Source organism: Falco biarmicus, chromosome 7, assembly GCF_023638135.1.
Source record: "Falco biarmicus isolate bFalBia1 chromosome 7, bFalBia1.pri, whole genome shotgun sequence".
NCBI classification, from domain to species: domain Eukaryota; kingdom Metazoa; phylum Chordata; class Aves; order Falconiformes; family Falconidae; genus Falco; species Falco biarmicus.
In genome coordinates, this window is record NC_079294.1 from 35,710,123 (window position 1) to 35,727,916 (window position 17,794).

Genomic DNA, 17,794 nt, shown 5'->3' on the forward strand with positions numbered 1-17,794 from the left:
TCATGAGTGCATGCTTATTATAATTTGTCATTATCATTAACTGGGCCACTGATTTGCAATAGTACGGTACCACAGCTTCAACATTTTTCAATAATAGGTTTTCAGTATCATTCTGTTCTACTTGGGACTAAAAAGCAAATGATTTGCCATAGCATGATGTGAAATGTTCTATTATTTGGATTTAACATAATCTCAGCTCTGAATGATGGAGAGCCAAATTCTATTCTCTTGTATCAGTGCAACGGTGAGTAACAACAGGAAATATGCAGCCAAACTCATTAAAAAATATTTATCTGTATATATACAGTATAAGTATATATATGCGGTCTGTTTATAACCTTTGTATGTTTACACAATGTGGCACTAACCCAAATGTGTTTACACATAAGCAAGGTCATATATGCACCTATATAGGTATATTTCTATTTGCATATTTACTTTCAATACAGAGATATCTTACATATCACATGAATGATTTCATGTGGTATGTAATATATATTCAGATAAGTGAAATACATATATTCAATGGGAAAACACAGTGCGTAATCAATAAATAACAAATGATGTAGGTTTTGAGACTATATGCTTGTATTTTTACTTACATATGTCTTTAGCACAGCCACTTGTAAATTCCTAATAACTATTTATTTCAAAAAGTTAGTTACTAACCTTCTCAGTTTTTCAGTTACTTTTTCAAGTTCCTCCTGAGCACGTCTCAATTCTATTTCAAGATACTGACGTGTAGAATCAAACTCCGTTTCAAGCATTTCCAGCTTATGGGTAGTGTATGATAGACGCTTTCGTAATTCCCCCTTCTGTTCTTGCAAAGTACTAGAAAAACAAAGATGACAGCTGTAGAATTTAGCTGCTCCCAAAAAGCTTTTCATGATCCACTCTTTGACCAATTCCCTAGAGTATAGGTTGGCATTAAGCCAGAGAAGTGTGCTTAATAATTTGTTTACTGCACTTTGGAAATCTTCTGATTTAGACAGTTGACTGTCTTCCCATCTGTCCTTTCTAGCAGTTTCTTTGCTAATCTCTCATTAGCCATAATGGAATATTTTGTGAAAGAATCCTCATTAAAATACAAAATACAGTCTAGAGTTTGGTTTCACACGGGACCTTTCCTTTAGAGTTATCTTAACATACTATGACTGAAGCAGCAGATATCTATAGAGCAGCAACTCTACATAAACTGTGCAAAAATATTTCCTTGCCAATAATTAAAGTTGTAATGTATTTTGGGGAGAAAGAAAATTTTGTTTGATTTGATTCAATTTTCACCCCAATACCTGGCCATAATGCTGCTAGAGACATTGTTCAACATTTTTTCTGGAGAATGGTAATCAATTAATATTATAGTAATTGTAAAGTTATGGCTCTTTCCCCATTTTCCCACTTATTTGGAAGCAAAGGCTTCCCAGACTCAGGTGTCATCCTAAAGTTTTCACAGTTCTTTCACAAACGAAGAACTTTACACCCGGCTTGTAAGCTAGCTTCAGTTATGCTCTGACAAACCAAAGCACTAGGCACAGAATTTGGAGAGGAGGTTTTTCACTTTATTAATACTCTTCTCTTTATTTTTAGAGATGACATAAGATAGCACAAAGCAAGGACATCTGCACAAAATTTTTATCATGAAGGTCAAAATGTCATCTGCACCCAAATCATCCCTCTGGATCTGAAGCAGCGAACCTGGTGATCCATCCTCTCCTTGCTTTACTGGAGATTGACAGTGAGGCTTCAGGGGAACCAGTCTGCACTTGCCTCAGTTCTTATCTGCACAATAGAGATCTTTTATCCTTGCCTATTTAGTTGTTAAGCTCCTCAGTCTTCTAGTATGTTTGCCAGTTGCACAGCAGGATGGGGTTCCAGTCAGAGCTGGTTTCTCTGGAGGTGACAGTAACTTGGTTTGGAGACTGCAGCCTCATTACTGAGCTGATCCTGGAGCTTCACATGGGACCTCTGAGGCACTACAGAGCTGGAATCTGCCATCACCTTGAGACAAAAGTGCTACCATGTGATGCACTGTGAATTGCCTTGTTTGTTTTTAATCATACAATAAAAATAATTCTTCATAAAAGAATGGCAAAACTTGATTCCCTTTGATGTCAAGTAAGCACTGCCATCAGCTTCAGGAGAATAATGATTTGGGCCTCTAATTAAAAAGAGAGTTGGGAACAACATGCCATTCTTCAAGAAAGACTTCTCTGAGCTGTCTTCAGTGTGATTGCCTTCTCTACAGGCTGCGACAGGAGCTTTGGTAAGTTAATGCAAGAGCTTTACAATTGCTGCTTACTTGATCCATGCAGCTTAGAGCTCAGAAACAGCCTAATGTTTTGCCAACACAGTGCTCTATTTCAATTACACATATTGCGTGGTTACGGTTATACTTAGATTACCACTTGTAGTTATATTCTCTTAAAATAACACATTCTAATTCAGACATTTAATGCAGCTCCAGTTAATGCAATCATTTAGTTTTTGTATTTCACTTGATGAATAAAAGCCCCCGATTAGCTAGGGAAATGAGACTCTGAACCCATGCTGCTCATTTCTGCATGTCCTCCTTTATGATGTTACCACATCATAACACCTTTCACTTGCTCTGCTTCTGTCCTGTTGTTCTCACTACTCATTTGCTCATCTTGGGAAAGAAGAGTGGTCAGTTTTCCTTCCTGTAGCCTGGCAACTTGGATTTTCTTCTGTGAAGTGGGAGTTACAGTGTCAGAAGTGTTTAAAGTGAAAAGAGATTTCATCTCAAGTCTGCTGCTGCTCTAAAAATCCAACCACTGGGATTTGTACAAAAAGTAGACAGTAGGCCCTCCAGCTATGGTTTTAGATAAAAATGGCCAGGCTGCTGCTCTATGCTGGGCAAGTGCAGTTAATGCAAATTAAACCAGATCAGGGGAGGTTTGGCCACAGGCAGTTTGACCTCCAGGAGGAAGAAGGGCTGTAGGGATACAAATATAGCAGGAATGCTGGGGATGTTTTAAGTCAGTAATAGTTGGAGACTGCTTAACAAAATAGGGAAAAAAGCTAACAGCCTCCAATAACTTAGTCCGCTGCTTCCTCATGTAGGTACGTTCTTGCTTTGGGTCTCAGTTGTGTGAAGATTAGGTAGGAGTAAAACACCTGACTCCTTCAGCAAAATTGCTTCTGAATATACCTGTGTGCCCAGACCTGTCTATGTGGGGAAATTTGGGGTTCAAAATTAGAGTTCTGGGTAAATCTCAATCCTCAGGTGGAAGGCAGTGCTCGCCTGAGATGCCAAAATGTGCTTTGGAATTCAAGTCTGGATGGTTTGCCAAGTTTTGGCAGCCTGAACCTTGTGCTAGGGCTTCAAAGTTTCAGAAAAATTTTGAAGTATAAACTTCAAGCTTAACCTTTTTTTTCAACCTTGAAGTTCACTTTGAAATGTTTGTATTCTTGAATTCTTTGCTTTCAGAATGGGATAATTTATTAATTTAAAACCAAACCTATAGTAATAAGCTTTAGAGAAACAGTCCACATACGTGTACTCTTCCACATAATGCTCTGGGTAGTAAAGCATACCTGTAATGTTGTACAGAATAAGGAAAAAACCCAGTGTTTAAGGCATAAGTTAGGCAACTTCAAAGTTATTCTCATTCAGCAAACCATAATTCTGAAAAAACTCCACTCACTCCCAGCTAAACTGGAAAGATATGATGGCATCCTGAAACCTTCCCAAACTTAGTACAACTCCTGCTTAGTGTGTGCTTTAACTCATCTGAAACGCACAAAACCAGCTGGCTGTTTTTAAGAGGACTTACTATTTTTAGACAGGAACAGTAACACCTGGTTTATGATGGTGTGGGAAAATTACTTCGGGGGGAATTAGAGAGAAGTGGGACCTAATGGAAGCGTAGTATTACAGAAAGCTTTTTTTTAGGGTAAAATACAGCTGTCGCTTTAAGGATGGTTGGCACGCATGGAATCTACATCACCACAGCTCCCTAAGCAACACACCCTGCCAGCTCAGCACCTGCTGATAGGAGTAATGGAGGGTGGAGCGGAGTGGAGACACTGAGGTCTTCTCATTCTTGCTCCCTGCAGAAATGGGAACTTGATGGCACCACACAGCTGATAAGCCTCATAGCAGTTGTTGCATGAAGAATCCGCAAGATGTCCGTGGCTGAGGCAACTGTTGTAGCGAAATGGCTTTCCGCAGATGAAATAATTGTAATAACATTGTAATACCAACGCACACCTCCATCTCAAAGTTACCTGCCTCCAAGGTGCTACTGCCCCTTACTGGGCATACGATGCCTGTCAGTAACAGCGATACGTATGACTAGAGTCACTCAAGCTCCACATAAATGTGAAGGAGATGAACTAGTCCTGGACTGAAATAAGTCCAAAGGGGCAGAATTGTTGTCTAAACTCCTGGATTACTCAACTCTGATTTAGTGTTCGCTAAGTTAGGTCAAGCTGACCCACTCTCTAAGTGGAATGAAGGTACTTCCAATCAAGGTAGAAGTGAGAAATTTCTAACCAATCCTGTGTGTGATGAATGAATATGCAATGTACTGTGAAGTACAACAAGTGGACAAATGAGGGGAGAAGTTAGGGAAGATGCTATCGTAACTTCTGGGATCAGTTGACAGACTGAACCTGTCTTCTCCCCTGTAGGGATGCCTATTGGGTAAGAACCTTTTTCTGCAACTTATGCTACCTGCTGTTAGATATATTGTTTAAAGCTTGCTTACAGTTGGTGTTATTTATCACCAGCAATCTTTGAACCTTATTCTGTCACAAATTTACATTAATGAAGAGCATTATTTCGAAACTATTAGTGTTAGTCCTTCGTGGGTGCTAGCAGTTGCTGGCAGTGGGTAACATATTCAAATAAAGTGGGAAGACCTGCTGAGGGGTTCCCCTGATGCTGTTGGCATGTTTTCCCTGAGCCAGTCAGTCAAATCGCCCTCCAGCCCAGAGGGACTGTTGAGTGAGGGGTCCCTGTAATGGGACACTGGTTGGGCACAAAGGTCTTGGTTTTCCTGGGGCACTGATAGATCAAACACCCAGGGTGGAGAAATTTTCCCTTCTCCCCCTTTTCATGTGACGGACAGGATTCCTGAAGATGTAGTAGTAAGTAAATAGCAATTAATCATTATTAAAATACAAGTTATTACACAGAAAGATAAAAATTTTAGAAACAAAGAAATTGTGTTCTGATGAGAATATGCTGAATGGTGGAAAACACAGCCACTTTATGCTGTGTTGTGGGTTTTGCTTGTGAAATCTGGGTTTTTCATAAGGAGTGCTTAATTTTGTTGGGTAGCCCTGAAAATTTGGTAGTGGTAATTTAGACAGTGCTGAAAAGAGGGAAAAAAAACCCCCAAAAGTAAAAATATGGAGTCAGAAAGTTAGCCATTTTTCCCCCCTTCTCCAAAACAACCAACTCCATAAACTAGCTGCATATTATTTCTGCCTGTCACATACCAGTTAATTAGAAAAGTTTACTGCACAATTGTTTTTTAATGCTGGTAAATCAGAATATCATAATTCATAGCTTATCTTCCATGGCTAATGGGTCCTTATGATTCTTTATTTTATATCTATACCTATAACTACATATCTAAAACTGAGAAAATAATTACATGGAAAAAGTACAGCTAGGAGAAAGGAGAATATTTATTTGCAAATAAAAAAAATATTCTCTGGAAATCTGGTACTGCTATGTCTTAGAAAACACAAATCCTATATTCCATGGACTTCCTGAAACTCTGACAGCTGGGAGGAGTGTGGAATTACAGGATGACTTCAAAAATCCTGTAAGTAGGACCTTTTCCATAAGTGGTTTTCTATTTCTTCTAATGATCTCTAAAATCCTGCTCCTGTGACAACCAGTGGTTTGTAAGTCACTACCCATTTTGCTTCATTAAAGTATTTCTCTAAAAACAGGGACAGTAAGTACAATACTAAATATTAAATATTTAGACTGGTGAAAGAAAGCGTCTCAAGGGAAGCTACTTTAAAGGTTATTAAAAACAGGTCTCCAGACTTTGCAAAGTATTATTTTCATCAATTAGCTCTGTTTATAATAAAAAAAGTATAAAATAGATATGAAAACATATATTGGCATAGAAATTTGTGCCCACAAAAATTTAAGCTGCAGTAATTGCCAGGTTTGGAATTGCTCCTTGCTGGAGACTTTGAAGCCTTTTTCCCTCCGGCAGTGCTCCTACAGAGAGATGCCAAGCCTCTGTTGAATCCTGTTGCTGGAGTTGATCCCCAGAAATAATTCAGAGGCTGTTCAGGGGAGATATTATCAGGGCAGAGTTAGCACTGCTCAGGCTCCACATTTAATGCAGAGAGGTCTATTTTACAGGAGAAAGATGAGAAGGCCGTGCAGGCAAGTTCAAGTTCCACCCAATACTCCTTGTGTTTCTTTCCTGGTGTTAAAAGTTTGCCATCCCAGCTTGCACAAGGATTGAAGCAAAGAGGTGTTTGCATTTGTGGTGTCACCTCACCCTCTGCAATAGACCTCTGTCCCCAAAGGGTAGTGAGTAATCAAAACAGGTATTTTTTTCCCTAGATGTTCCTGCCAGCTTGTATGTTAAGCTGAACATTGGTGCCACTCTGCACAGCTTCAGCCCCAGGGAAGGGTGCGCAGGTTGGTGAGCACCATGGACAGGGGCAACATGTGACAATCTCAGCCTGCAGCCCTTGGTCACGAGTCATCTGTAGTGCTGGCTGGAGAAGCACCAGATGAACATATTTTCACCACAGCATTTCAGGCAAAGCTGAGCTGTTACTCCCTGAGAACTGATGTCTGTTGGGCTGCTCCATTGGTGGAGTGTCCTGGAAACCCCACATCTCCACCTCACTGGTCAAACTGCTTCAGCAGCACTTTTACATCTGCTTGCCACCCCAGGGCTTTGCTTTGTAGATGAGTCTGCATTTTTTTTAAAAAACAGAGCAAACTCATTTTTTGAACTATTGAAATTCTCCCTGAATGGACTGATTATGTTCATTCACACAGCTCTAGGAGTGAGTAAAACAAAATATGATTAATGGTGTTTAGGAGGGAAATTAGCAGTGAAAGGAACGCAAAACAAGGGCAATATAGATGCTCATGTCAAAAATACTCAAAAATCATATCAAAGGTTCTTGTTTCTATGCAGTAAAACAAGTTTTAATGTAGCTGTGAAATGTAAGTCAAATTAATTGTGTTTTGTGGGTAAACATCCTGCCTTGGGAGAAGGAATGTGTAGATTGGAGTTAAATGGACTGGGGTTTGGGGCTCTGAGCCTTGTACTTGGCTTTGCAAATGTGCCTTGTGTTATACTGGCCAAGCGAGCTAGGGCAATACTGCTGGGCAGCTCTGGTTCCTGTGCTGGGTCAGTGATGATGAGCAGGTACTATTAAGATGAAATTAATCTGACCTATTTTAGAAGCCTACTTTTAGATTAGGTAATGCAAATCTGCAAGTATCCATTTCTGTTAATTACAGAGGGAATCTAGTCAAGTAGCTCAGATGTAGACAACTGCATCTCTTCAGATAACCCCCCTCCTTCCTGACTCAGTACCGTGTGTATGACATGAGGTAATGGTATTCCCTTGCTGGTGTGCTTAGATTGCATGGAGGCCCACAAAAAAAAAAAAAAAAAAAAAAAAAGAACCGCTAAATGCTTTTAAAGCATTTATCAGATCTGTTTCATGTTGTCAATATATCACATTCTAAAAAAGCCTTCATAGGATCAGGAATTTGTGAGCACTGAAGGAAATCTTTATATTCTGGAAGAATTTTAAAAATATATGCTGGAACTGGATTTCAGAAAACATCTTTTCTTCTACCCTGTGGGTTTTTATATAGGGAAGAGTTTAAAACCAGTCAGCCCTGTACAGGTGCTTGCTGTGAAGGAGTCTAAAGCAGGAGAGGGTCTCTGGGAATGGCCAAGAGACCACCTGTGAGCCCAGACATGTCATGCCCACTCAGACAACTGATGACAGCCAGGAGCAGTAACCTGGTGGGCAGCCAGGGAGCCTGGGGCCAGGTTTGTGCACTTGAATTTCTGGAAGTGGTTTCCCAACAGTGTGAAGCTGCTGTGCACCTCTGCAAAGAGACGGACTGTTTGGCTCCAGGAGAACAAACAGCCACATCCCTGTTTTTGCTTCCCATCTCTGAATGGAGCCTATCAACACAGCGACAAGGGAGGTCAGCCAGGCAGGAGGCAAAGCCCTGGGGTACCTCTTACTGACATACAGCTCACACCCCAGGGAGCAGCAAGCTGGGGACAGAGAGCTCTGGGGATGTTTGCAGCTAGCAGAGATCCCAACAGGTCCTCAGTGCCACTGCATTGCTGCTCAATGGAGGTGGACTGCACTCCCAACCTGACCTTAGGGATACCAGGGAGTTCTGGTTTCAGCAGCTCCTGCTGGTATGTGGCTGGGGGGGTGTCTAATTACCCAGGACCTTTTATTCTAGTACATCTCTGCTGCTGGTCATGGAGCACGGCTCAGGCATGGGGCACGCCAGGTCTGCATGTTGCCCAGTGTGGATGTGCTGCAAGAAGGGCACCCAGACCTTGGCTTAGGAGGGATAGCTTTGAGATGACAGTTGTGGCATTGAATCTGACCCCTCAACAATGTTTGTTAGATTTGTAGTTGTTGGGAAATGAAGTCCAAGCATTTTACAAATGTTTTCTAGATTAATGAAACAGCTTTAATGAAGCAGTAATTGGATTTCTATGTTAATCAAGTTTTGATTATGTGTTACATGCTCAGGGTAACCATTTCAAAAGGGTAATGCCAAAATTAACTTCCTTGTCTGCAGCCTTTGTGGCTAACCTTGTGCTTGCTCTGTCTGATTAGGAGGGGGATGGGACCAAATTACAAACTCTAGATCCAGATTCTAAGAATCCACTATGGACTTGAAATTAGTTTTATTGGGGAAATATATTATGTTGCTGCAGTTTAGACTCAGAGCCCAGTCCACAAATCCCAATGCTCTTGTGCTCTTTATTCAGCAGCTTCATTTGTACCCAAACAAATGCCTCGGCATATATGGATCCAAGTTCTTCAATAGGTATTTTCCTGTAATTTCAGGCTCACACTCACTTTGTCCAGCTCACTTTTTTTGGTTTTTTTTTTTCTTTGTTTGTTTTGGGTTTTTTTGGGTTTTTGGTTTTTTTTTTTCCAAATTTTCACAGGGTCTGCCTGTTTGTTTGTTTTTTTTTTAACTACAGCACATCCACCAAATTTCTCCATTACTTTCAAAGAAGTTTGTTAAGTGTTTGAAACTTTGGAGTATGAACAGTTTGCCTGTCAAATTTCATGCAGATCTTTCCTTCCTATAGATATATATATATATACATATACTTATATAGATAGATAGCTTTTTTTTTTTTGGGGGGGGGGGGGGGGGGGAGGTTTACTTGCAAGTATTAAACTGCTTGAATTTTCTTTCCAGTACTCATTTTCAAAATAAACAACCTGAAGCTGAGTTTGGATTGTGAGAGGGAAGGCCTGTACATATGTTTCAGAACAAATGTGTGGGTGATCCAAATCTGGAGCTTAGATAGTTTCCAGATGACTGATGGGCACATAAAATAAGTAATACCGTCCTTTTCTTAGGTTCCAGACATTCTGGCAGAATTTAAACCAGAGAAGAGGGGATGCTTTATCAGAAACATTAGAGAAAGTCATTTGGAAGGGAAGCGGGGTGGTGGTGGGAAGAGATGTTTAGCAGTTGAAGTCCAAAGTGCTATAGGACAGATCCTTAACTTGAGAGCCTATTTACAGCACCTGGAAAGCTGATACAACTACCTTAAAACAGAAGTATCGCTGGATTTCGGAAGGCAGCTTTTCCTCGCTTAAGATGTGAGTATCTGGGTCTTGCATAATTTGCACAATTAAAAATTCAGACCAGACAACAGGTATTATACAGTAAGTGTGTCTAAACTGTGCTGGGCTTATTTATAAGAGGTGGAAAAGAGAGATCTCTCCTAAAAATAAAACTGAATTATGTTTTGGTGATATTGACCCAGCAGTCTTTCATTGCAGAAGTGGTGACTTCTATAACAAGTATCTGAAGCCCACAGACATATCTATCCAAGAATGTTCAATATTAACTGTAATATGAGGCAATTAAGATATGAAAATTCAGTTACATGTTGACATGCAAAAAACCCTTAGAGGACTAGCTGTCAGCACTGAGTTGTCTTGAGTGAATGCCATTATTGTCAGTGGAACGTGGCAAGATTTTTAAATATGCTTGTAATAAAGACATACAAATTGTCCTTTATTTAAAGGTACTATCCATAACCTCAGGCTCTGAATGGATTGAATAGAAATACCATGAATAAAATTACAGCTTTCAGAAATAGACACTGAAGGTGTTTTGATTATTTAAAATGAAGTTTCTTCAGCAGGAAATTGTGATTCCCCCGTGTGCTGAAAACTGCAAAGGGCAAATGAACACGAACAGTGGGAATCCAGACCTGCATCTAGGGAGCCAGAGCACTAAGAAATCAAGGGTGCAGAGCAGCGAACATGGACTTACAAAATGGGATGTGTACCATCTACCACAGGCAGCTGTGCTAGCCAGCCCAGCGCCGTGCTCGGTACAGGGCGGCACGGAGAGCGAAAAGCTGTGCCATCTCTCTGAGGACTGGTTTAATACCTCTGCTCACTTGATTTGGATCTGGAGTTTTCAAAATACTTTTCTGTTTCCTACTAGCAAGATGACCGCTTTTGCTTACGAGACATTTTTGAGGTTAAATACCCGAGCGTGGTCAGGCTGGCTGTGTGTGAGAAATGAATGCAGTGCACTGCGAACAAGCAGAAGCCTTGTGCCCAAATTCAAAGGTGACTGAAGCAGAGTGAAAGAGTGGAAGCAGCAGAAGCTCTTACGATCTCTGCCTTCTTCCAAACTGCCTCCTAGTGCCTTTGTGTAGGCTCTTCCTAAAGGCTGTGAAGACCAACTGATTTCAGCTCTGGCAGGAAGACTCTTAAAGTCAGTGGCTTAAATGCAAACTGTTAGGTCCAGTGAGTGATCCCACAGAAGTCTAAATAAAGACTGTCCCTGTTCAGTTTGTTTCTCCATGTTGCTGGAAAATGAAGGGGTGAACAGGTGGAAGATAAAGTTGCAAGAGAAGAAAAGCATGCAATTCAAAGAGGAATATATGTTTTCTGACTCATTCTGTTGAGGTAGGAAGAATATGTTGATTTTCTCATGATAATGTAGGACTCTGCTCATGTTCATGCCCTACTCCAAATTGTCTGCATTGTCCAAATGTTGCCTAGTGCTCTGGCTGACACCTGAAATGAGTCAGCTGGTGAGGCTGGGAGAGAAGGGAGTCGAATTCTGGCATGGCAAACTTCAGGCAACATTTGTACAAGAGCAGAGACATAACGGCCTTGACCATAGATGAAGGGATCCTTTCACTGCTTGCTGCCCAGACTCTGCTCTTGACAGGACTCTGGAATAAGGTGCATTCTTGTAAGAGACACTATTTTCTGGCTTTCCAGAGGCCGATATGTTTGCATAAAGCATTTGGCTAGAAGAAATGGTGAGTTACGATGTAAAGTTGCAAGGTATGAAAGGATAAGAAAAGCAGCAGAAAAGGCTGACTGCAACAACTGCTTCTTGCTGTAACAAAGCCTACTGGGGGGCTGCCTTGCACGGAAAGTGAAGCTGTTGAACAGACATTGCCTGCTTTTTAATGTCTGGCAGAGTCCTAGATGCACAGCATCTCACTAGGGAATACAAACTACTAAGCAATAATGAGAAATACAGGGACAAAAAAGGAGTGGGATATTGAGAAAGTGAGGTAGCAAAATTAGACATAGACTTCAATTTATGATTTGGAAGCCAAAGAGAGCTCTCCAGGCCACTGAGCAAGCTGCCTTCAGTTGCAGCATCTCTCCTTACAGCTTCGAGTGGCCAGCTTCTAGATTGCTTTGGTTTGTAGTCACAGCTAAGTGCTCCCTCTGGAAATTACTGAAAGCAGCCTGCCCCATCAGCTCACAAGCTTATAAAGTTATATTTTAATTGCTTTATTAAACCTTTCTCACTTTAGCTTTTATCTACCTTCCTGATTCATCTTGATCAAGCTGTGCTGGAACAGGAATGTGGTTCCTGCTGACTTGTGCCATTTATTTGTAATAGGACATGCAATGAGAATGGGTGAGACCCACTGCCCAGAAGCATGCTGAAATTTATCTCACTCTTTCTATTAAAGGACTGAGGCTGGAGGTGCGGTAGGGGAGTACTTTAGAAATGTTTTAGTAGTAGGGTCAGAATTTTGTTCCCGTTTCATTTGGTATAAAGCATCCAGGCATAGGCTGACGGACAGAGGTTATCATGTCTGTTCTCACCTTAGCTATTTCCTTCATTTCCACATCCTCTTCTTTTTCCTCTGATTTGAAATTCATCTTTTTCTGGCTCAAGGGACTCATTGTGGTGGGCTGGCTTAGCACTTCTGTCAGAAAGGTTATGCTAAGCAGATGAAAATATTAAACATACCCTTCTGGCTCCAAGACCAGTCAGACAGAATTATACTGGACTGGGACTGAGGGGAGAAGGAACTGCATATGCCACTGCTTTTTTCCTTAATAAGGAGTGTATATGATCTCATTTGGGTAAAATACTGAATTTTCTTTTTAATTGTATCTGATGACAGTTGCATTCTGATCCTCTTTTGTGACAGAAGTTCTACAAAACAGTAGCTCACGTTTTATGTATAACTTGAACCCATAGGTGCTTGCCTTTAAAAAAATGCCAATGCTTTCCAGATATTTTTACTCAAGAGTGTAGGAGATAATGATTGAGTGAGACACAGCACTGACCCCTCAGATGCTTTCCATGTAGGTGCAGTCAGTTCTACTGTAGTCTCTGTTCATCATTTAGTTCCCCCATCACACACAGCTGTATGATGTTACTAAAGTGACATGCCATGGAGGTGAGCTCTAGGGACTTTTTGGAAGGTTTTCTAGCAGTAGAACAGATCGCTGGTTTATTAGCGCAAGCAAACAATGAAATTAAATAAAGACGCTGATTTATATAAATTGATTAAATAATACTCCTTACCCTAGACACACCCAAATTCACAGCCGTGCACAGAAAATTCAGATTCTGAGGGAACTATTGCTACACACAGACTCACGTATAGGACGTTAAACAAGAACAGTAAGAGCTATCACCTGTTATCTGAATGAACTTCTTTTGCCTGAATATTTCAAGGTATTTTTAGTTTTCCTACAATAACAAATGATCCTTGGCTCTCTGATCAACTTGATATTACAGCAAAAGAAGAAAAGGAAAGAAAAAGAAAGGAATTCGTTGTCTTTGGCTAATTATTTAGAACCCTACCTTGTTTTATACACTGCAGCACACTATTTTAGGACTTGTTAACTGAGACATCTTCTACTCTGCAAGAGTATAAATGAGTTCACCTCTAGCAGGTTCCCCACTGCTCAGCATGTTGTGCAGTCATTTCATACAACCTTCCTCCCAAACTAATGTCATGATTTATTAGTTCAGCCTAGTCTATTTTATCCCACTCCCTCAGCTGAACTAGCTTGTCAGTGTACGACTGTTTTGTTGCCTTTTTTGTGGGTTTATAGGGAAAGAGAGGGAAAAGGACTGCATTCCTCCAAACTCCTGTTAGCAGTCCAGCACCTTGGCATTAACTCTTCCGTAGTTTTTGGAGTGAGCCAGTAAATGAAGGAGCTCTATGTAACTGTGGAGGGGCCAAATCAGGCACCAGGTATTCCTCTGGAAAAAATGCTTGCACTGGTCATGTGAAAATCAATACACAACGTGCTGCTTCAGAGACCGCACAGGAGCCCTCTGCTTCCACCTGCCCTGCAGACACAGCACCCCAAGGAACCACGCAGAGTGAGGAAGCAGCTTTGTTACTACAAACTTTCCCAAAAATGCCTCTTGCACCCTGAGATGTGGATTGCATAAACACAGACCCTTTTTTTTTTTTTTTTTTTTTTTTCTTTATAACTGAATTACTTTAGCATTCTGGGTGAATTGAGACTTGGGCTTATGACTCTCTTGCTGAAATTTTGGTTGCTTTCTCATTAGTTTTTTAAAGGTTAAAGTGCATGCGTCAGGCTGGGTAAAATAGAATCTATCCTCATTTTGTAAGTGCTGACAGTTGTCATACTCACTATGTTTCATTTTCACAAACAAATGGTTTTGTTTTCTCATTCTTTCAGTAAGCTGATATTTTTCAATATAATTGAAAAGCAAGTTTCCAGATAAATTTGTAAAGTCTAGATAAGTTGAAATCGTGTGATTAAGATTTGAGTTAATCAACAGGAAAGAAATAAGCAAGCTTTCAGGAAATACTAAAATCTCTCTAAAAATTTAGATCCTTGTGAGATTTTTGAAAAACAGGGAGGGAAATGAACATTATTTTTCAATGTCTGTTTATTATTTTTTATAAAATGGCTAAATACCTGAGCTAAATTCCCAGATTTGTACATTTTAAGCTTTGGTATACTTGGAGATAAACTGCCTTGGAGATAAATTGTCGTATTGTCCTCTAAAAGAGTAAGCTTATTTTCTTTTGAAAGCAAAAACTGCAAGTGGACAGTGATGGTAGGAAAAAAGATATATTTTTTTTTAGGGACCCCTACAGAAAGGTTACTAAATGTCGTCCTAAGACTCTGAACTTCCTCACAGGCATCTATTTAAAAACACCACATAAGATCAATCTCAGTGATTATACTGTGGCTGTATGAATTTGTTCTGATTTTCAAAGACTTTGAAATATTCAATCAAATTGGAATCAGGGTCAAACATTCTGAGAAAAAGCTTTATATGCCCTGATTATATTTCACATCACTGGTCATCTCCAGGTTTTAACAAGGACAAGCCGCAGACCACAGCTATTTTTACATCAAGCTCATCTAAACACAGGCAAGAGTGCATGTGCAGAGTCCCAGGGAACTGAAAAATAGAAATTCAAACCACTTTTCCAAGACTGTTGTTTTTTTCACTACACAGAGTGTAGACTGTGCCTAAAAACACCAAAAGAATCTCACTTACATCTTTCCTATACTAGCAGCACTCTTAAGATGAAAATTCACACACATTGTTCAAAGAAAATCAATAGACTTCAAGATGGTTTAGTGATGGACTTGGCAGCCCTGGATTAATGGTTGGACTTGATGATCTCAAAGGTCTTTTCCTACCTAAATGAGTCTATGATTCTGTGATTCCATAAGGCAATCTAAAGCTTAGCCTGTCTTTTTTATCTAATTACTTACACTGAAATATATTTCAATCTTTCATGTCATTGAAAGCTATAGGATCAGTGAATGACATTTCTTCTACATACCTGCCACTTGAAATAAAGTCGAGCAACAAAGAACAAAGAGTATATTCAGGAGAAAAGCAGAAGAGAATCTAAGCAAAATATGGAAAAAAACTTATACTGTGTGCTGCATAGGAATGTAAACTAGAATCAGTCGTAACTCCTCCATCCTTTCAACATCCTTTCAATGCTGTACCTATAGCATTGAAAAAATCCTTGCTTCAGGAGACCGAAGATTAGTGTAAACCTGATAAAGGAGAGAGAATATATACATACCAGCAATTAAGAAAGGTGGGTGTACTACCCAGATAACTGTGCCATCAACAATGAAATGCATTTTGTCTGTCTTATAAGAACTAATCCATCAGAAAAAAATATTAAGTGGTAGTAGGCAGCAGTGGATTTTGCAGCTTCTTTCACATCTTTCAGTTTTATACATGTTAATAACAATTATTACAGGCTTGGCTGTGGCAAGCATCTAGAGTACTATAATAAACAGATCTGCTGTTATTCCCCTAGTTCAGAAAACATAGCGCAACTGAATGATGAGAGACTACAGACTGACATGAAGAAATGAAACATTTTTATGGACATCAGAAAGTTAGAAAGAAAGCATAACTTCACAAAACATCACTTATTAGTTACCTGTCCCAGAGAGTAGGTGAAGATTTTGCGAGCCTGCCCTGGAGAATTCTAGGTTGCCATAGGCAGGTTGGCACCCAGGAATTTCGTACCCTGTAGCATGAATAGAGGATAAACCATGGCTAGGTATGGCTCATAAGACATACGAGTGATAACCTAGCTAGTTTTGCTGCATATAAGTAGACTATGGCATAATTTGGTAGTAATTAGTATTCAGGATATCTTATTTTAAAGCAGTATTAAAACTACAAGACAAGGTGATGTTACAGCACACAAATCTAGTGATTTTCTTTTATGACTATTTTAGGTCAGAATAAGCAATTATAATTGACCTTATGAGGGCTGTAAATGGGTGCCACTCCATCTGCTTTACTGGAGAAGCATTTGGTCTTGACATTTTTGAATCAAGCTCTTATATGTTTGCATTGTAAAAACATCATATTAAACAAATTTATGCTTCATTGAAAGAGGGTCAGCAAAATTCCTTCTGAGCACCATAGTGAGAACATGTTTAACAGCGCTAATTAAATCTGGGCTGAGGTTCAAGTTCCACATACCAGGTTCCATGCACATCTACCAGCAGCAGAACAATAGCTGCAAAATATTTGCTAGAAATGAAAAGCACAAAGAGAAGCAATCTGAACTAGCAATATAAGCTATAAATAACACACAGCAAAAGCAGATCCAGAGCCCAGGAGAAGGCCAACAAGGCAGGCAAATCAGCAATGAGATCTGTTGCCCAACATGAGCATCAAGCAATGCTGGTAAGATTCAAAACACACTGTTCAGTCCTTAGTCAAGCATATTCTCACTCAAGCCAAGTTTTTTCCTGAGTAAAAACTGAGTAAGGACTACAGTATTTGGCCACACAGAATACAGTGTCTCTGTGTTCCTTTGCAGTATCAGAAATGCCACATAATATGCCTTGAAGGATAAATGCAATAAAAGATCCATTTTTCCTGGCTGAAGCATATTCATATTTATCAGATTTTTTGCATAAGCTTTCCCTGTGGTCGGTGATCACTACAATGCAGAAAATCCTACCTTCCAGTATTCATCACCAGTTACCAGTGGGTACTTCAAAGTAGGGACCTTCTGGACTGTGGACAAATCTTTACATAAAGGAAACATTTCAGGAGCAATAACTGTGCTACAGAGAGCAGCAGAGAATCTCAGTGTTTATGGGAAAGGAGAACTCTGCTGAGTCTCTTTCCACTGCTGTAAGTCCACCCTGGGATCAGTTTCATGTTAAGAACCACTGGCAGCAAGATGATGCTCTTTAAGGCACTCTGAGGAAAAGCACTAAGTGAATCCCAGCACGTTACTCCAGTTGTACCACTGAGTTGTTCGTTGAAAAAGGAAGGAACACTTAAGTGTCTTTTAACTTCTTCCATCCTGGACTTGGATTAAGTATGTGAAGACACCCAGGGACAACAGAAGAAATGAAACGGTGTGAGGTTTAAGTGTTGTCATCACATGTATTTAGAGCAATATTAGTTTTAAAATCAAAGCAGAGGTGAGAATAAATCTCTGCAATCTGTAATACCTCAGTGTTGTTGGTTCTTCAGTGAACTGTCAATATTACTTTGGATTATGTATCTCTCACAGCTTTTCTGATGTTCTCAGACTGCAAATCTCATAATCAGTAGGTGTGTAGTTATTTCATACATACCAGATCTGCAGTACTTCACTATGTGTTTTTGTTCTCAGCTATGGGTGTCAGGATAATAGTCCATTGTAGGAATACAGGTTTGAAAATGGTCCGTACCTGCTCTCCATTTTTTATCTGCATATTTTTAGGTACAAAATTGTAAACTGCTCCAAAAAATCAGATCTTTGACATCTTAACT

General features: G+C 39.9%; 1 protein-coding gene and 1 long non-coding RNA gene across 3 annotated transcripts in view; one reads left to right on the plus strand and one right to left on the minus strand.

The window, feature by feature from the left end:
- The window catches only part of LOC130152925 (uncharacterized), a 61,971-nt gene extending 57,049 nt beyond the window's left edge, over window positions 1-4,922 (plus strand). Inside the window, exons 12-13 of the long non-coding RNA XR_008823149.1 lie at window positions 1,588-2,263; window positions 4,078-4,922. This is a non-coding gene — a long non-coding RNA (uncharacterized LOC130152925). The remainder of the gene's footprint in view (window positions 1-1,587; window positions 2,264-4,077) is intronic.
- BEGAIN (brain enriched guanylate kinase associated) overlaps window positions 1-17,794 on the minus strand; it is a 155,815-nt gene that overhangs the window by 58,012 nt on the left and 80,009 nt on the right. The window contains exons 3-4 of one of the 2 annotated variants that reach the window (XM_056347210.1): window positions 15,948-16,037; window positions 670-831 (exon numbers count right to left, since the gene is read on the minus strand). In XM_056347210.1, the coding sequence (XP_056203185.1) occupies window positions 670-831; window positions 15,948-16,037 (252 nt within the window). The remainder of the gene's footprint in view (window positions 1-669; window positions 832-15,947; window positions 16,038-17,794) is intronic. The other variant, XM_056347211.1, reaches the window with a different exon arrangement.